This window comes from Panthera leo, chromosome D2 (genome assembly GCF_018350215.1).
Source record: "Panthera leo isolate Ple1 chromosome D2, P.leo_Ple1_pat1.1, whole genome shotgun sequence".
NCBI lineage: Eukaryota > Metazoa > Chordata > Mammalia > Carnivora > Felidae > Panthera > Panthera leo.
The window spans coordinates 49,791,045-49,812,119 of NC_056689.1; the positions used below are offsets into that span (position 1 = coordinate 49,791,045).

The 21,075-nt window shown below is 43.6% G+C and overlaps 1 protein-coding gene across 1 annotated transcript in view; it reads right to left on the minus strand.

The window, feature by feature from the left end:
- Positions 1 to 21,075, minus strand: part of SLC16A12 (solute carrier family 16 member 12) — a 78,232-nt gene that overhangs the window by 19,286 nt on the left and 37,871 nt on the right. The window contains 2 exon segments of the mRNA XM_042908806.1: positions 4,198 to 4,309; positions 4,312 to 4,448. Of these exon segments, the coding sequence (XP_042764740.1) occupies positions 4,198 to 4,309; positions 4,312 to 4,402 (203 nt within the window). The 5' untranslated portion in view covers positions 4,403 to 4,448.

The following is a 21,075-nucleotide window of genomic DNA, read 5'->3' on the forward strand; positions in this document are numbered from 1 at the left end:
AAGTTAGGTCTTACAGCTGGAGGTTTTCTTTGAACATTCAAATCAAGTATTGCTTTTTCAACCATCAACTCCAACTCAAGCGGTCAGTTTACAAACAGAATGTCACATAATTTCACGATGAAATGTGATTCTTGAAATAGAGAATGTGTTTGGTAATAAGATATCCTGAGGCAAAAAATAAGTACTCAACACACATTAATGAACAGAGAGTATAAATAAATGAGAATGAGGGCTTTAATAGCCTAGACAACTTCGAGCTTTATGTAAACTTTACGTGTAAGGCATCATCGTCAGTTACAAGGCAAGAGTTGAAAGTTGATTTTAAAGTGGTCTGGATCATGACTGTATGTAGCATTGTTTGTAAATCAAAACCCAGGGAACAATATAAGTCCTTCAATCAAAATGTGTTAAATCAATTATGCACACATCCTTGTGATGGAATCTTAAGCTGTTATTTTTCAGTGAGGTAGAGCTGTATGTGCTGAATATGGAAATACTTCCAAGAGATATTATTAAGCAAATAATAATAATAATAATAATAATAATAAGTTCAAAACAGTGTGTGCAGTATGATCCTATTGGTGTCAATGAAAAGAATAATAATATGCTTTACAGATGGACATAAGGTTCTTAAATTGGGGGGGGGGGGCACACCTGAAGAAGCTAATAACAAGGTTAACTTTGGGCAGTGAAACTGGCATTCAGGAAGCGATGAGAAAAAGACTACTTTATGCATCTCTGTATTGTTCAAATTTTTAGCACCTGGAAGTATGGTTTAATTTTTTTTTAAACATTTTATTTATTTTTGAGACAGGGAGAGATAGAGCATGAACAGGGGAGGGTCAGAGAGAGGGAGACACAGAATCTGAAACAGGCTCCAGGCTCTGAGCCATCAGCCCAGAGCCCGATGCGGGGCTCGAACTCACGGACCGCAAGATCGTGACCTGAGCTGAAGTCGGCCGCTTAACCGACTGAGCCACCCAGGTGCCCCATGGTTAAATTTTTAAGTATACAGTTTAAACAGGGAAAAAAAAGACTTAATTGCACAATAGGCACTGATCCTCTGACTTGACAAATCACCCTAGGGGCCGCTTTCCTTGGCCCTATCTCCAGTCCTATTGGCTGCTGCCTGTTCACGACACTGAGTTCCAATGCTGGCCGTGCCTTTGCACTTTTCTCCTCTAAACTTAATTCGGCTCAGCTATGCCCCTCTCAGCCTCTCCCATTAACCTCTGAGAACAGGTCTTTGCTACCTGCCACAACGCTCTTCTGGTTTCTGGCTAAACCCTTAGCAGTTCAGGAAGGGGGACTGCCCACTGTTATCACAAAGTGAGGAAAGCAAATAAAGTGCATGCATCTAATGCAGCTTGAAACCTCTCTCCCTCTCATTTCCTCCTGGCCAAATACTATCCACTCTTCAAGACTTCACTCCAGGGACAACTTCTCTTGAAAGCTGTCCTGAACTCCCAGATCAGAATTAACCCCTCTCTCACCAGTGTTATTTTACACGCTGTTTTTATCCAATGTATACTTAGCCCATTTGGATTTGGATTTCAGTTATTTGTGCCCGAGCCTACCAGGCGGTGTTCCAGCATCTCTGTGTTTTTGGAAGACACCTAGATAGAGCATTGTCCTCAATGAACGTATAGCTAGATATTAGGGAACTTGATTTCCATTAACTTGAAGTTGAAAACGTAAGGATACAACCAAAAAAAATATGCAAGATTTTCAGCCTTGGGTGACAGTCATGGGTTCCACAGCAATTCCACTGTGATTGAGAAAAAAAAAATGAGATTCATTGTCCTGCCAAACAAGACAAGCCATATAAGATGCCAATGAGCATAAAAGACCATCAAGAAATCAGTGTCCTTGAGGTAAGTCCTCAATTTTCTACAGACACCTGCCCCAAGTCACTTCCATAGTTTCAGAGTACAACACTCAAAAACAATCCAGATGTCTCCAAGCCTTAATGTGCAGTTGTTTGTACATGAATTGGGGTGACAACTAACATGACTAATTGCCAACAGGACAAGGAGGGTAGAGAGCCTCCGTTAGAAGAATTTAGGAACAGCTGTCCCCTGGCACCATGACTTCTCATCACTGGTGTGACAACCATATGGAGATTAGGAAGTAAGATCTTAAGACAACGGTTCCATCACCAAGGCAATTTTTTTTTTTAATTTTTTTTTCAACGTTTTTTATTTATTTTTGGGACAGAGAGAGATAGAGCATGAACGGGGGAGGGGCAGAGAGAGAGGGAGACACAGAATCGGAAACAGGCTCCAGGCTCCGAGCCATCAGCCCAGAGCCTGACGCGGGGCTCGAACTCACGGACCGCGAGATCGTGACCTGGCTGAAGTCGGACGCTTAACCGACTGCGCCACCCAGGCGCCCCAACCAAGGCAATTTTTAAAAAACCTACATCTGGTGATACCACACTGTTCTACAGGATAAGGTGCAGAGTGTTTCAGGGGACAAGGAACTGGCCACAGAACTTCCTCAAAGTGCCTACATCTTAGAGCAGAACAAAGGTGAAGACTGAAGTAATCACTCCTCACAATGAAAAGGCACTAACAGAGGATATGTGTGTGAATATATACATGTGTATGGAAGATGGGGCAGATACGGTGCATGTGTGAGAAATAATGAGATAGGAAGATAATCTGGTTTGTGTTGGAAAGAGTTGGTGGATTACATGTGCACATGCAATGGCAAGTAAACAAGACAAGAAGTAAAAAAGACTAGAAATCCGGTCCAGTTCTGTCCCACTAGACCAAAACTGTAGGTAAGTCACTTAACCTATGTTAGCACCAGTGTCCTAATCTATTCGTGGGGACATATAAAACTATTCCATCTAAGAGGGGTCATGAGGGGCGCCTGGGTGGCTCAGTCGGTTAAGCGTCCGGCTCAGGTCATGATCTCACGGTTCGTGAGTTCAAGCCCCGCATCGGGCTCTGTGCTGATGACTCAGAGCCTGGAGCCTGTTTCAGATTCTGTGTCTTCCTCTCTCTCTCTGACCCTCCCCCGTTCATGCTCTCTCTCTGTCTCAAAAATAAATAAACGTTAAAATAAATAAATAAATAAATAAATAAATAAATAAATAAATAAAAGGGGTCATGAAGACTCCACTACCTCCTTATAAAGATATCAACCTCCTTATAAAGCACTGAAGTCACTTCCAGAACTTTTCCATCATGGAAATGATGGGAGCTTCCGCATGTAAGAACCGAAAGATTCCTTTTTAACTCTATGACTCCTCACACCCACAACAGAAGACCCATGATAGAGATGGAAAAAAAAAAAAAAAAACCAGAGCCAATACCATATTATGTTAAACAAATCTATAGGTTTCTATGATACATAATCAACCAACTCTTATTTTACCAAACACAAAGAGCCTGCTTATTTCCTGCGTTATATATTTGTTACTGATGCTTTTATTGATGATGTCATCAAATAAAGTTTTCAGGGCAAATTACGTTCGGTCACTGCTAAGGGTGTGTTGCCAGAGAAGAGTAAAGAGTTCTACTTCAATGAAGGCATAAGTAGAGGGAAGAGCTAGCACATGCAGACCTCAAGCATACATTTACTCCAAATATAAGTGAGACGAATGAGTCCCAATGTACATGGGTTTAACTTAAGCATATTCAACAATAGGGCCTTGGATAAAAGAACGAGGAGAAATGAACAAGAATGAGAGAAGCCTGTACTTAACGCTGTTACTTTCCTTCAACCTAGAACTTAGCCTCCAGCCAAATGTAAAAGGAAGCAGAAGAATTTAAATTCTAGGTATTAAGCTTTCCAACAGCTCAGTATCTGGTGAGCCAAGAGGTTTTCAAGGATTGTTTTGACCTTATGTATTTTTCTTTTCTGGGATGAGCTGTTTACGAAAACAAACGGCTGGAATAGCCACAACATTTAGTCTAAAAATGTCCTCACATTTCAGGTGTATGTGCCAGATATTATAGAAGACACCACTATCCAGGACTTTCAGGTATTAGAAAATCACATTCCTCGCAAAGAAAAAAATATCCAAGCAAAAGAAATACATACACACACACACACACACACACACACACACCCTGTACATATACACAGATATTTTCACAATGAGAGGTTCAGAAATAGAACGAAGCAGACTTAGAAGAAAAGACAAGCCAGATCATCTTAATAAATCTAGAAGAAAATCCCACCTACCTGGTGACTGCCCGAGTACAGATGGTAACAAGGAAACAGCCAGCCACAATCATCCAGCCCCAGCCTCCATCTGGAGGAGAGGTAGACCGAACTCGGTTTCTTTTTGCCATGGCCTCAGCTCTTTTTTTCCTCTTTTTCGAGTTACTTCAATAGCCCAGTTGTGATCCTGGAAGAGGTCTGCTGTCCAGTGACTTCCTGTTGGCATTCAAGACTGGCACAGAATGCTACCTGGCACACGGGTTACTGGCCATCTAAAACCAAAAACCAGGACATATTTATATTTTATGGTCATATCCAAAGGCTGACTTTTCACTTGACAAAAATGATCATTCTTTTCCTGTTAAATACGGTTATTTGTAGCTATGGATCCTGGACTGGGGCAAAGGCCATTAGCTGTCCTTGATACCCCTTCTCCTTCTGTTTAATAACAGATCCTCCTAAATTTTAGCCAAATCCATGTCCGCCCAGTTTGATACCATATTTCCTAACCTCTCTTGAAGGTGGATGTGGCAACATGGTTTAGCCTATTTTTTTTAATTTTTAAATTTTATTTAAATGCAAGTTAGTTAACATACAGTGTACTAATGATTTCAGGAGTAGAATTTAGTGATTCATCACTTACATGTAACGCTCAGTGCGCATCCCAAGAAGTGCCCTCCTTAATGCCCATCACCCATTTAGCCCAATCCCTGCCCAATACCCCTCCAGCCACCTTCAGTTTGTTCTCTGTATTTTTTTTTAATTTTTTTATGTTTTATTTATTTTTGAGAGACAGACAGACAGATTGTGAGTGGGGGAGGGGCAGAGAGAGGTAGACACAGAACCCGAAGCAGGCACCAGGCTCTGAGCTGTCAGCACAGAGCTCGACGCAGGGCTCGAACTCACAAATAGTGAGATCATGACCTGAGCCAAAGTCGGACGCTTAACCGACTGAACCACCCAGGCGCCCCTGTTCTCTGTATTTAAGAGTCTCTTATAATTTGCCACCCTCTCTGTTTTTAATCTTATTTTTCCTTTCCTTCCCCTATGTTCATCTGTTTTGTTTCTTTAACTTCACATGAGTGAAATCATATATTTGTCTTTCTGTGATTTATTTAGCTTAGCTTAATACACTCTATTTCCATCCACATTATTGCAAATGGCAGATTTCATTCCTTTTTATCACAGAGTAATATTCCATTGTGTTTGTGTGTGTGTGTGTGTATACACATATATATACACATACACACACACACACATATATATATACACACACACATACATACACACCACATCTTCTTTATAACATGGTTTAGTCTAAATGAAAGGGATGCAAGGAAAAATAATATGCCATTTCTGGCTCATGAGCTCAAAGGCCAAGGCACTTTCCCAGGACTTCCACCACTCCCTTTCCATAGACTGGAGCATGGATGTAAGGGTGAGACAGCTATGCCACACACACCAGGACAGCGCCCTGGGGGCTGGAGAGCTATGGGGTGGAAGGAGCCTGGGTCCCTAGATGATGGTGGAGAAGGGCTGCCTCTCTAGCTGTGGACTACACATACCTTTGCACAGTTACACAAAATACCAAAATGCTTCAATTTTATTTGAGCCTCTGTATTTTGGAGTCTCTCTGTTACCACAGCTCAGACCATGTACCTAATTATTACACTGAATGAGTCTGATAGTAACTTCTTTGGCATTTCTGACTGGTGATGCTATAATTTTTATTTTTTAATGAAAAATTTTTTGTCAATGCTGTATTTTGTAAGTAATTAAAGCAAGAAGAGAATTTCAAATAAATGAAACAGTATAGAGAGTCCAGCAGCAAGTATATAATAACTCAATATAGCTAAATAAGGTAGCAAAGATTAGTGGAGAAAAAAAGGATTACTCACTGTATCATGTTACAACTCTCCCTCTAGTTCTTAACCTACTAGATAGGTCAGAGTTAAATGTAAAAAAAAAAAAAAAGAAAGAAAGAAATCATTAAGAATCTACGTGAAAATAGAGGCAAATATTTATCTGATCTCTAGATAGGAGAAGGGCACCTTGAGATGTAAAGTAACACAACAAACCAAGGGAAAATTTGGTTGATTTGTCTAAATTAGAATTTAACCTTTCCTACATATCAAAACGTGTAATAAATAAAACCAGATGATAAACCACAGACTTGGGAAAAAAATAGCAATACGTGGTTCAAAAAGCAATGGCTGCAACATTAATTCAATCAACTACCAGCACTTACTGTCTACCATGTGCCAGGCAGTATTTAGGGCACTGGAAATTCTATGGCAGACTCTACCGTACCCCTATGGTCCCTCCTCCTGTGTTCTTGACTTTGTATAATCCCTCCCCTTGAGTGTGGGTGGGACCCGTGACTTGCTCCTAACCAGAGTAGGGCACAGGTGACTGGACAGGAATCCCATGATTATGGCATCCTGTGTAAGGCTCAGTCATGCTAGAAACGAATGCTCTCATTCTCCTGCTTGCCTTGAAGAGCAAGCTGTTACACTGCACACTGCCTATGGAGAGGGCCACGTGGAGGGGACTGTGGCCAGCCTGCTGGGAGCTGAGGACGGCCTCCAGGAGACAGCAGAAAACTGAAGTTCTCAGTACTACGACAGAAAGGAAGCAGATTCTGCCAACATCCTAAGTGATCTTGGAAGCCGACTTCTTTTCCTGGTGAGCCTCTAGCTGAGAACACAGACTGGCTGACATTTTGACTGCGGCCTGTGACACCCTGAGCTGAGGACCCCGTTAAGCTGTCCTGGATTCTGGCCTCACAGGAACGGTGACATACGGTGTTTCTCAGGGTATTTTTTAGTATATTAAACAGACTTCTTAAATTACCATTAGGGATGAATTATTTAAGAGACGAAAATAAGAGTTTTGACAGGACAGATACATTTTCCACTGGACTGAGCAAATCACTCAGTGGTCGGTACGATTGTATCACAGTCACCAGAAGAAATCTGAAATAATATTAATTCAATGCAACACCATTTCAAATATGGCGAAGCACGCATTGTTTGGAACACGGGCTATGTACCACTTGGTAAATGATGGACAAATCAAACTAATAAGATATCTTTTACTTTAAAACCACAATTTTTGAAGGAAACGGCTCACGGTAGAATCTTACAAGTGTGCCTCTTTAAAGCCACCCGAACAAACTGGTGGCCTGTGAGTTCACAGTGAATGGGATCAGTTCCCTTATAAAAGAGGCCCTGAGAGCTCCTTTACCCCTTCTGCCATATGAGGACACAGCTTAAAGAAGTCTGTCTAGGAACCAGGAGACAGGCTCTCACCCAACACCAATCCTGCCAGCACCTTGATCTTGAACCTCCCACCTCCAGAACTGTGAGAAATAAAGGTCTGTCAACCACCCAGTCTGTGGTAGTTTTGTTACAGTCGCCCAAATGGACCAAGACACCTAAAACTTCAGATTTCCAAACTCTCTTGAAAAATTGGAAGTGCTAAAGATACCGAGCTGGCATTCCTTTGTTGAAGCTATCAGAGGGAGTCAAGTACCAGCACATTCCTGGATAAGGCCCGTGTTCCCCACGTCACCCTGTCCCTGACCTCCTGTATCGCCCAGCCCTGCTGTTTCACTCGTATACGACACCAGACAGGCTCCTGCAAGCAGATTTTGAACGTCTGCCTGTACCACATTGCCATAACTCCAAGTTTCTTGAACAGCCACATGTGAGTCACATTTATGGGATACTTTTCGTCCAGCACGTCTCTCTCTCACAATTTTAATGGGACTAGCATTTGAAGTTCTGCCCACACCTGCACACGCACAACGAAATAACTCACTGCTTAGACATAATGGGGTGGCAAGTGTCATGAAAGGACAGAATCAGTTGTACAAGTCAAAAAGCCAAACTCAGAAACCTCTGCCTTGGTTCGGTCCTAGCCTCTTCATAGGTTTTCCCATTAAAATAACCCCAAGGGTAAGCTGTGTTCCAATTTAAGACCATACATCCACGAACCCATAAATGTCCAGAATAAGGACCATCCCCAGTCAGTGCTGCCCAGTGCTGTTCAAAAATGCTCAAACAGGGACGCTTGGGTGACTCAGTAGGTTGAGCATCCAACTTCAGCTCAGGTCATGATCTCACTGTTCTAGAGTTCGAGCCCCATGTTGGGCTCTGTGCTGACAGCTCACAGCCTGGAGCCTGTTTTGGATTCTGTGTCTCCCTCTCTCTCTGCCCCTCTCCTGCTCTTTCTCTCTCTCTCTCTCTCTCAAAAATAAATAAACATTAAAAATTTAAAAAATAGAATGCCCAAGGAGGCAGTATAATACAGCGCGATAGATCAGGAATTAAAAAGTTGTTCAAATTCTTTGAACAGTCATCTCATTGCTGGGAAGTTATCCTAAGAAAACAATTTAAGAGAAGATGGACACTATAGGTGAAAAATAATAGTTGCATTATGAATAATATATAAAACAGAAACAACTTAAGTGCTCAACAACTGGGAAGTGTTCGAGAGCTATGACACAAGCAACAAATGGAACAGTATCCACCCCTTTAAAACCATAAACAAGAAGATAATATTGTAGTATGGGAAAACATTTATGATGCAACGGTAAGGCAAAAAGCAGCCACTAATATTGTGTGTGCATTGGGAAGGAAGTGATATGAAACTCACGTAAAAGTTGTATATTCGTAACTGTCACAAAGAGTAGGAAGACTGTGCCAGAAGGAATGCAGTTGCAAAGACTATGCAGAAAAGTATACAGCCAGTATGACTGTTATGATTCATTTTCAAAACTGTATTTGATACCATTTCATATATAGTTTTCTTAGGTAATTCAGATCCACTCCTGCACCGTGGACATGCGCACAAAAATTCTTTGTATAGTTTCTCGAGGACTAGAAAGAACTGTATCATTTATTGATGCAACACAATGAAAATCAGGTGATTGTTCAGTAGAAGATATGATGTAGGTAACAAGGCCTGGCAAAAGAAAATGTTCCGTTTCATTACAAAAATATTAAGCATCATTAACTTTTACTTCGCCTCTGCGGTCTCCGTTTGTTTCAGCCGAGCAGCTTCTCCCTGGCATTCCCACAATCTAGGAGTTAAGGACCAACTTGAGAGGATCGCTCAAAAGATACAATTGCATGAATCCAAATTAAAGATGGGAGTAACCCTCCCAAGCAGCGCCGAGCCGACGGCACAGCGAACAGAGGTCTGTTGTTAAGTTAAAGTCAACCTGGGTAACACCACAGACCCAGGAACATTCTCACGGGGTTCCGGGGTGGGGAGAAACAGCTCTGAAAGCATCGGTGCGCAGTCCTATGATTAATCAGTCCTCTTGAGCAGGCACACTTGAGCCTCCCAAGCCTCAGAGCTGGGCACCGTCTTCTCCCCTTCACCGTGATGATGCTGAAGCCCAGAGAAGAGAAGGGACTCACCTGGCAGCGCTATGCGGAGATGCAGGTGGAGACGTGTGGTCTGGCGGATTTTGGACGGTGCACCTGCCCATCCACCCTCCAGATTTCAGAGCGGCTATTGGGCATTTCTTTCAACAAGCCGTGCAAATAATGGTGAAGGCTGAGCACCCATTCGTGTGAGTGCTCATGACGAAAGAAAGGGGAGGGAGCCCACAGGTTAACACAAGGGTATACTGCCCAAAAAATAACTCGTGTTTCTTTCAAAACAGGTCACTTACTAGATTTATATGCCTTCAGAAGAGCACAAGTTAGACCAGGCTAACCTAGTTTCATAGAGACTTTGGAGCAACCTGCAGGTCCCCTACAGTATTAGTCTGCACATTCTTATAAATAATTAACTGGCCCGATACGGCACAAATATAATGAAAAAGTCCTTTACTGAGTTAACAGTATACCTAAAACAGTATGCAAAGGAAGCATGTTACCATCACGTAGTTTGTCATTTTACTAATCAGCCTCTAATTTATTTCATTTTGACGTCCAACCACTGAAATATAATTGCATTCTGCATCTCATTCTGGTTTCAGAAAAATCTTTTTGGAACAAAAGAGGCTCCATATTATGATGTCCCACTAAGATTACTCCTTCACGGTACAAATTAGGCTATATGCTCAATTTCACTTCATCCTCCTTGCTTTCAAAAATCTAGACATTTGCAAAGAATTCTTGCCAATGGTCCATAACTTCCCAATATAGCACTACATTTTGGGGGCAAATCTTTCATGTTGCCTTCAGTAAAGTTTTCTGAAGTGATCGCCTCTGTCAGTAGAAGACCTACGTATTTCTTACAGTCAGGACACTGCTAGAGAAAAGTCCACAGTGGTCCTGGAACCACTCATTTTGTTAGGCTCCCAACATGGTCTTTCTATTATCCTTTCCTTCCTCCATTCCCTTCTATGTCCAGTGCCTTAACCTTCATCAAGTACGCTTCTTTATTAATTGCTTTACAGCCACAAAACAGATAAGGGTGTGTGGGAGAAAGATATCAAGAGCAGGAATCAAGACCATTGGGTCCAGCTGATACTACTTAGTAATGACCCTGTGCAAATCACCTCCTCTCTGCTACCATTTCCTGATCTATAAAACCAGGGAGTTGAATTACTGATGTTTCAAACCAGGTGACTGATTATTAAGGACCTCTTCCCCCATAGGTGAGTTACCTGGTAGTCCAGACACTCTCAGTAAACTCGGATTGATTCTACTCTTTGTTTTTACTTAAGAATCATGAAATTTGCCAGTCTTTTTTTTTTTTTTCCGGCATTTCTAAAATATTCCTCTACTGCAGATGATTTTTGGAAATATCTCTTGATATTAGGTTGGCAAGCTGGTTTTCTCTCATTGACCCCGTTCTATCATTAAGGCTTAGCCCAGAGGTTTCTTGTTGTAGGAAACAAGAAGATGGGTCCTGTCCATAATAACTTCATCCATAAATAAGGAACCATAGGATTGTGCTGTAGGGGAAGTTTCCACCACACAAAGGGAAAGTAGAAGCCTGCCCAGAGATGAAGGGGAAAGGTTTTTTTTTAATGTTTATTTATTTTTGAGACAGAGAGAGACAGAGCATGAACGGGGGAGGGTCAGAGAGAGGGAGACACAGAATCTGAAGCAGGCTCCAGGCTCTGAGCCGTCAGCACAGAGCCCGACGCGGGGCTCGAACTCACGGACCGCGAGATCATGACCTGAGCCGAAGTCGGATGCTCAACCGGCTGAGCCACCCAGGCGCCCCCCTTTTTTTTTTAAAGGAAGAGTGATGAGCTGCCTTTCCCATTCTCTCGAGTCCTGAGCAGGGGTAGGTAAGTGGTATAGCGAAGAATTAAACTGGGTATTTGGGGCAGGGGGTTGCAATAAGGAGCCTTGTGCTATGTATCCTGTGGGTAACTGTGGAAAGACCCAACTTCATTGGGTGCCCTTGGCCTGTGATGTGTCAGGGCAGAGAGAAAGCCAAAGACGGTGCCTACTGACCGTCCCTCACCTCCCATGTGACACAGAAGTGGCCCAGATGCTCTTCCGTATTCTCAGTGGAGACATGAAATACATCTATTGATGAGAGGCAGGGCTGTGGCAAAGGGGAAACAGGCTGAGCCAAACGGAAATCATGGCTGATCTTCACACGAGGATCTGCAACAAGAAAGATGGGGAATCCCCACCAGGTCCTGGCCATAAAGGCGGTACGGACTGTAAGTTTCACCAGTAGCACATGCGTCAGCATGGTACACAGTGAGGACAGAAGCCAACACCCAGGGGCCAGCCAGATTAGAGTCGCCGGCAGGACGCCCAGGCACCAACACCAAGGAAAGCTGCGCCTAGGCTAGTACGAACTCAGGGACCTGCATGCCAACCACCTCCTCCACCATGCGTTCGGGGAGAACACATGAGTTCTCCCCGAAGCCAGACAGGCATAGAGGAGAGGGAGGGATAAACACCACAGAAAGGAGAAACAACACTTACTTAGAGATTAACCTTGGATTTGGCTAAATATTGATCCCAGAAGACTGAGCAAAGATGCAAGAGAGTACTTTCAACTTGCAAAGGCTGCTAGAAACGTGTTGAAATTGAGGTGCAATTCATACACAATAAAACACACCCATTTTTTTTAAGTCTTTGTTTTGATGACTTGTTGATGTATACACTCACATAACCACGACCACCACAACCAAGATATAGAACATTTCCATCACCCCAAATATTCCCTCGTGCTCCTCTGAAGTCAGTCTCAACCAACCTCAGCACCACGCCCCCACTGACTTGCTTTCTGTCCAACATAGATTAGTTTTGCCAGTCCAGAATTCCATAAAAATGGAACCACACAACAGGGACTATTTTGTTTCCAGCTTCTTTCACTCATGATAATGTTTTGAGATTCATCCAGGTTGCTGTGTGTATCTGTAGATTCCTTTTTACTATTGAATAGTAACCTATATAATGGATATACTACGACTTATTTATGTAGTCATCTGTTGATGGACATGTTTCCAGTTTTAGACGATTATGAACAAAGCTTCTGTGACATCACCTATACAAGTCTTTGTGTGGATATCTATTTTTATTCTCTTGAGTAAATACATAGGAATGAAATTGCCGAGTCATGTTGTAAGTATATACTTAACTTTAGAAAAAACTGCCAAACTTTTTTTCAAAAATGGCTGTACAATATTATTGGTAATATATCGGAAGTCCAGATGTTCCTGTGTATAATGGATTCACATTGTAGTTTCTTTCTAAGTTTATTTATTTATTTTTGAGAGAGAGCGCAGGGGAGGGGCAGAGAGAGAGGGAGAGGGAGAGAATCCCAAGCAGGCTCCGCACCAGCAGTGCTGAGCCTGATGCAGGGCTCGAACAGACGAACCATGAGATCATGACCTTAGCTGAAACCAAGAGTTGGACGCTTCACCGACTGAGCCACCCAGATGCCCCACACCTTTTAGTTTTAATTTGTGCTTCCCTGATGACTAAGGATACTAACCAGTTTTTTCATGTACTTATTAACTACTCATACATCTTCTTTTGTCTATTCAAATATCATGCACATTTGGGGGGGTTGTTTTTTTACTGAGATATAAAAATTCTTTGTATGTTGTAGACACAAGTCCTTTGTAAACACATGCGTTAAAAATATTTTCTCCCATTCTGTGGCTTGCCCATTCGTTCCTTAGTGGTGTATTTTGAAGAACAGAAGCTATTACTTTTGACGCACTGGAATTTATTATTTTTTCTTGTATAGTCAATTATAGTATTTCTATATATAGGCAATTACAAATTACAAATTAAAATGTAAAAATACTACTTTATGGTAGCATCAAAAACCATGAAATGTCCAGGAACAAACTTGACATAACATTTGCATTATTTTTACACTAAAAACTCCAAAACAGTGCTGAGAGAGGTTTATAAATGCCTAAAAGAGAGAGAGAGCTACCACGTTCATTCCACAGAAGATGCCGAAATCTATCCAAGTTGACTGATACTTTCAGTGGCGAGGAATCACAGAGGACGCCAGGTACACCGAAGGGCAATCTTCCAAGTATGCCATGAGAGGATTCCAACACTTTTTTGCACAGCATTTATAGCCTTTATAGCAGTGGAGCAAAGCGTTCCAGCTGGTAACCCTGCAGACTTGTAGCCTGGGCCAAACACAAGCTCTGAAAAGGACTGAATGGGGAGGGAAGTTAAAGAAAGTCCTCTCTGCTTGGGTTTGCACAGTCTCTGGCTCAGGGACCCAACTATTTTTTCCATCGGAGTCTCTGGGTCTTAGGGATGACTCCTAACGCATATGGATTTATTTATTTTTGTTGCTCAATGATATCACATGTGTGCTATGAAAAATATTGTTCTTAGTAAAGAAAAACTAGTGATTCGCTTTTGCGCCCTCTCCTCTCTGCTTCTCTCTGCTTAGTCCTCCAACAGATCCTGGTAACAGGGGAGTAAAACTACTGACTTTGACCAGAAAGCTGGGGCTGTCTCTTGGGCACCTTTGGGCACTAAACTGAGAAATTCTGACTTCTGGTAATGCAGCTGCTCAAGTTCCTACTTTGTGTGAGACTTCGGGGACAGGAATACGTTACAGAAGACCTAGAATAAACAGCAGAGCAATTTATATGGTATTTGGTCTACACAAGGGAGAAAAAGGTACGACTTGTGATTCCCGTAAGGCGCAGAGAGCAGAAAGCAACATTCTTTCCCTCGCCGCCAGCTCCTAACCCACAGAAGCTGCTGAGTCTAGGCAACGTCAGAAAAATGCTTACTTCTGCGTCTAATAGTTTGTTGATGGTGCAACTCATAACCAGGAGCTTGCTCCCACTTACTGTTTTCTTCTGCAGTGACGGAGTTCTTTTCTCTCCTATTTGGAAGGGCATGTAAAAGAAGTGACAGGCCTGAGCTGTAGCCCTCTTTGATAAAAATATGTGTGTATACATGTATGTATACATACACACACACACACACACACACACACACACACACACTATGCAGTCAGAGATGCCTGGGCCTGGGACAGTGTCTGGTATGAAGCTGGCGTTCAACATTTGTGTGGTTCAGTGAATAAATCCTGGAGTCTAACTCCGTGGCCTTGCGGAGTCTAATTTTGCACTCTTACGGCATATGGAGTTATTAGGTGAGAATATGTTATATCAGAGGCTTCTTGGCTGCAGAGGAGAACCTCGGGGCTTGTGATGAATTTCACAGGGTCTTTCTGTTAGCTGACAGAGAGCCTTTTATCGGAGCACAGTGCCGCCTGTCTATACCACAACATTCTCTTCGCTCTGTAATCGCTGTTGCTGCCATGTGGTTGGAATGGGAGGGGCAACCAGTCCGTTATTTTGGTGGGCTAGAGCTTAACCCCTCAGGTCATACAGGGTCGTGGAGAATGGCCGTTTGAAAGCCAGTGCAGGCAGAAGTCAAGTCTGCACAGAGTGTGAACTCCCTGGGAGCGGGGACCCTTGACGCTTCAATGGCTCGGACACTGGCACTCAATAAATACTTAGGGAATGAATATCCCCAATTCTCACGTTCTGGACATTTTCTCAAATCGCATGGGGAAGGGGGAAAGGGAGCTTGAGGAATGGGGGTAAGAAATTACCCATCATTCTTTGTTCTTTTTACCCACTGTCAAACCAGGTTGACCAGCCTTCCCAGCATCTGGGTAACAGAGCCTTAAGTGAATGTATCTCACTGAGTACACCAAGCATGGCCAGATCCTGACCCCCGACCAGGCTAAACCTGGAAACACAATTTCACTGCTAGTATAATATAAAAACTCAGATTTTTCCTTCCTGAGTAGGGAAAACCTGGTTCTTCCCTCTGGGTGTTTCTCTCCTGTGAGTCTCCTTAACCTCCCACACAAAACACGTTTCTGTCACTTCTGGTCACCAGACACGTGGAGGTTTCCCCCACACTATTAAGAATTCAACTCAATTCTGATACTGTCAACCCAGAGAGAGTGTCAGATCCCACAGGTCGAGGGTTCGGGCCCAGAAGTCTGTCTCTCACCTTACCTCCAGACACCAGACACAAGCCTAGGATGTCATCTGAACTTCTGACCAACACACTGTAGACGGGCAGTTCTAATGACCTCTTCCTTGGGTTCAACTATTTTGCTAGGGCGGCTCACTGAACTCAGGGAAACACTTGCTCGCATTTACCAGTTTACTGTAAAACGGTATGATAAAGGACACAGATGAGCATCCAGGTGGAAGAGACACATAGGGCAAGGTATGTGGGAAAGGCCGCGGGACTTCCACGCGGTCTCCAGCCATGACGCTCTCCCAGCACCTACATGCGTTCGCCAAACCAGAAGCTTCCCGAACCCCACACCACTGGGAATTTATGGAGACATCCTCGCAGAGACAGGGTCAATTAGCTCCATTTTCAGCCCCTCTCCCTTCTCTGAAAAAGAGAGGTGGGTGTGAGGCTGAAAATCCCGCGCTTCTAATCAAGGCTTGGCCTTTCTGGCGACCAAGAGAGAGGCTAAAAATGCACACGGGTTGCCGGAGGGCTCACCTACAGGGCCTGGCACTCAGCCCACGGTCTGCCTCACACAGTGCACAGGCCATCAAATTCCACAGGCCCTTAGAGATGTTTATTTTTGCGCTCCGCAGACTCTGCTCACTGCTTGAGCCACAGTAGGTCACGCAAAGGACAAGGTGTTGCCAAGGCTGAGAATGTGGTGTACTTTTTGATTCAAGACCGAGGACCTGAGTTTCTTTCTGGAAATAAAAAAACTTGGAAAGGATTTTACAAAAATTCTTTCAAGATGTGGGTGGTCACCTCTGTCTCGATCCTGATAGAACGAGTTAGAACGGAACCAGTTCATTCTACTTTCTCCTAGTTTGGGGCCCAAGGAAAAGTCTGGTGAATTTTAACAGCAAAGGCCTTGGAAGTAGTTGCCAACTTCTTCATGTGTGAGTTTGCACTAAACGTTTAAAAATATTTCCTAAAATAAATAAATAAAATATTTCCTTAGCCAAACATGGCCACACACACACATATGCGCTAATTTATTCGAGAGAAACCGAGCCTGAGTTGGGGAGAGGGTTAAGTGAGAGAATCCCAAGCAGGCCCCGTGCTCAGCACAGAGCCGATGTGGGGCTCGACCCCATGACCCCGGAATCATGACCTGAGCCAAAATCAAGAGTCGATGTCTTGGGGTGCCTGGGTGGCTCAGTCAGTTAAATGCCCGGCTCTTGATTTCAGCTTAGGTCATGATCTCACGGTTCATGGGTTCAAGCCCTGCCTTCGAGCTCTGTGCTGACAGCACAGATCTTGCTTTGGATTCTTTCTCTCTCTCCCTCTCTCTCTCTACCCACCCCCCCCCCCACAAGCTCTCTTTCTCTCAAAAATAAAATAAATAAACATTAAAAAGAACAGTTAAAAAAAAAGAGTCAGATGCTCAACTGACTGAGCCACCCAGGCACTCTAGCAATGGTTATATTTTTAATATGTTTACTGATTAAGAAAATATATAAAGACAACAGTTAAAATGAATCTCACGGTATTTTCAAATATATTTTATTTTACAAATCACTAAGGCACTTACAAACATTTGAAAGAGCCTGGCAACTGTGTAAGATGTTACTCTGTTTATGGATAAGGATGCTGCCTGTGCATGTGGGTTTGCATATCCTGTACTAACTCTCTTGTCTCCTTCCAGGTCAGAGACCCCCCAATTAGAAGCCCCTCTCTGTCTATTAAGGGTAGGGTTGGTGCCTTGGAGACCATAAATTCCTTCTGGTTTACTAGGTGTTTTTTTGTTTTGTTTGGTTTGGTTTTTTTTATCCAAGGTCCTTTTTTATCCAAGGCCAGGAAGTTGGGGAGGCTTCCACAAAGACATTTAGAAAGATGTGAGCTGTGTTCATAAACTCTAACAAAGGTCAGTAGAGTCCCCAGGGGGTAGTAATAGTGGAAGATATTACCACCTCTAGGTCTGAAGGACAGTTACTGGAACCTTCTATAAAGTCACCATAGAAAATCCTGAGCAAAAGAAAGCAGCCAGTCCACAAGGATCAGACAGTAAAAGAGCCAAGGACACAAATGCACCAGCCTCGCACTCCACATGCCTTCCAAGTCCTCTCAGTAGCTGGACTCAAGGGGGACCCAATTGATGCAGCCCACACGTCAGTCTCCCAGGGTGGAAATGGATAAACAGTGAACTTGGACAAATGGAAGCCGTCCGGCACACCAGTGTGGGCTGTAAGCTTGTGTCATGCACCAGGGCTCTGGTTAAAAGATGAGGTCAATTCCTGAACCGCAGCCAGGCTTGCCTTTAGACAAGAGCAAGTCGCTCAAGGTTACCAACTCCAACCTTTTGGCTTATTTCAAATACAAAACTCAGTTGTGAAACTGACCTCCTCCTTTGCTGCTCTTACTTTAGTCCTCCCTTAGTTTCAGCCAGCACTCACCCTTAAAGGGACAATGCCCAAATCTGCCTCTGCTGCCGACATTCCTCAACTTGTGGACTCAAACTTCCAATAGCCTCCGGGGTACCTCAAACTCACATGTCCAAAAGAGCACAGGCTATATCTCCCCTGGAAACACAGTGTGTGTGTGTGTGTGTGTGTGTGTGTGTGTGTGTGTGTGCGAGCGCACGCACACGTTTAATGCTTTCAGTATTTTCCAACTAGGCATACTAGAACACCCTGAGTCCCCTCGACAACTCCCCAGCTCTCATAACCAGCGAGTGCAACACATGGCTTCTGCTTGTGTGCCTCTCACATCTGCCCTCCCTTTTGAATTTCCCTTTGTCTTGTACCTGAGCCACGCTGAAGCCCACCCCAGTGTTCCTGGCTCCATCCATCACTTACAGAGTGACCCCATTTAGATTTCTCTGCTACTCACTAATCGCAACTCTTTAGTGTCTCAGTGCCCCAGCTGCCATATCTGTAGGACAGATCCATGTACAATACCTACAAATGGGGACAAAGGCCTTCTTTCGATTGATTCCATGTGTCAGGGACTCCAGCAGATGTGACATCCTTAACCTGTCTCAACCTCCTCACTTCCTTTTCTCCATAGGAGGAAAGCAGTTACCTGATTTGTGAGTTTGGGAGAAACAGACACAGTTGCACATATTCAGTTCCGCCTTTCTCACCGTTGTCTCCCCCGCCCCCCCCCCCCCCTCCACTTGGGATCTGCCTGTTAGTAGACAGTGCTCATCCTTCTCAGGTCTTCCACACTATAAATGAGATAGGGGCAGGTGCCCTTGCCAGTAAGCCTGTGGTTGTCCGGGGCTGGCAGGGACTGCGACTAGGTAAATCTGTATTGTTTATGGGGAAAGTATTGCAATCCTACTTGGTTAGTAGTCCCAAGCCTCTTTCCCCAATTATCGGTAATCATTAGCACTGGAGGTGGCATTTTGATCTTCTTCTGTTGGATATCTGTTTCTACCTCTACACTGGTTCAGAATTTAGGGAAAAGATGAGTGTTTTTTCTTGATCCTTTCAAATCCCAATGCCTACCTCGTGGAGTTATTTGGAAAATGAAATAAGTAACCCATATTATATCACGAAGCATAGACCCTCCCCACAGCATAAGCGTTCAAATAAATGTTAGCTATTACTACTCTAATTGTTACAGGCTGCCTCCATGAGCCATAGGAGGGGGATAAGATTTCAATATTTTATGATAATTTTTTAAATGTTTATTTATTTTTGAGGGGGGGGGGAGGGGCAGAGAGGGAGACAGAGGACTGTCAGCACAGAGCCCTATGTGGGGCTTACACTCACAAACCGTGAGATCATGACGTGAGCCACAGTTGGACGCTTATCCGACAGAGCCACCCAGGTGTCCTGATTATTATAATTTTTTATATTGAGAGAGCGTGGGGGGGATAACAGTTATATCAAGTGGAACCTCAAAAACTGCAAAAGAAGACCTTTCATCCTCCCCTCTCCAGAGACTTCACACTGGAGCACCTATGTGTGTTCTGAGGCTGCGTGTGAAAAATGTTCTCAAAGAGCAGTTCCCTGAGAAGGAGGCTTACAAGAGGCTCTTAGGCCATGATGCAGCTGGACATAGTGACATAACACGGTTAAAAAAAAATTTTTTTTTTGAGACAAAGCGTGAGTGAGGGAGAGGAGCAGAGAGAGGGAGAGAGAGAATCTTAAGCAGGCACAGAGCCCAACGTGGGACTCAATCTCACGACTGTGAGATCATGACCTGAGCTGAAGTCAAGTCATGCTTAACCGACAAAGCCATCAGGCGCCCCTAGAAAAACATTTTTATTTATTTTTTAAATTTTTTAATGTTTATTTATTTTTGAGAGAGAGAGACAGAGACAGAGCACGAGCAGGGGAGGGGCAGGGAGAGAGGGAGACACAGGGTCCGAAGCAGGTTCCAGGCTCTTTGTTGTCAGCACAGAACCGGACTCGGGGCTTGAACTCACAAGCTGTGAGATCATGACCTGAGCCGAAGTCGGCCGCTTAACCGACTGAGCCACCCAGGTGCCCCTAGAAAAACATTTTTAAGAGGAAAAAGAAATCCACATTTCTCTGACAGGATCTCCCCCGTTAAAGGATTCCAGGAGTTCCCTCCTCCCTCTACTACTGACCTTGATGCCTTTAAAACTGCCACAAATACAAACGCTGGATCACATTTTTAAGCATGCACAACAGTGCGCTTGGGGCGGGGCCAGACATCTCCGGCTTAGAAACCCAACTCAGACAACTGCTGGCTGAGTGGCCTTGACCACGGGACTCAGCTTGCTGAATCACAGTCTACCGCTGTGTCTGTGGGAGTTAATAGTTCCTCTCTAATAGGGCTTTAATGAGGATTGAAGGGCGAAGTACACGTAAAAGCACCTAGCACCCACCAAAAAATTCACATATTAACACAGTACACACTCACAAAATACTTACCTAAGTTAAACTCATACCAGTTACTAGTTCCAGTAGTGACATGATTAGCAAATTATTAGTCAATGAGTATCTTCATTATAGCTGAAAGTACCCATGTTTCTTTTGCTAGAGTATCCAAAGGAAAAAAGCCAAGGAGCCACCCAATGACTTCACGTTGCTATGTCAACTTTCTCTTATGCTACAGAGACGATACAAAAGAGTAAATAATGGAGAAAGAGTGCCAGAGAAAATGAAAGAGAAAACAATACATCCAAGAAATACAATGTCTTTTGAACATGTAAGCCAATTTTCACTTCTTTGCAGTATTTAGTTGGTCCTTTTGAAATGCACACAGCAATTCTTTGCAGGCCATTACCTGTATACCAAACATCCGTAGCCACATTCTCTTCCCTTTTAATGACTTTTCCTAAGAGGTATAGGGAGGGCACATCCAAGCCATGGATTATTATGAAGCCTTTCCCACTGATGATCATGAGGACTGGGGCAGCACCAAAAACACGCCTATGCTGGGCAAACCCAAAGTCAGAACACAAAATGTGCGTGCTCTGAGCACACCTACAGAAAATACAGATGCATACAGACAA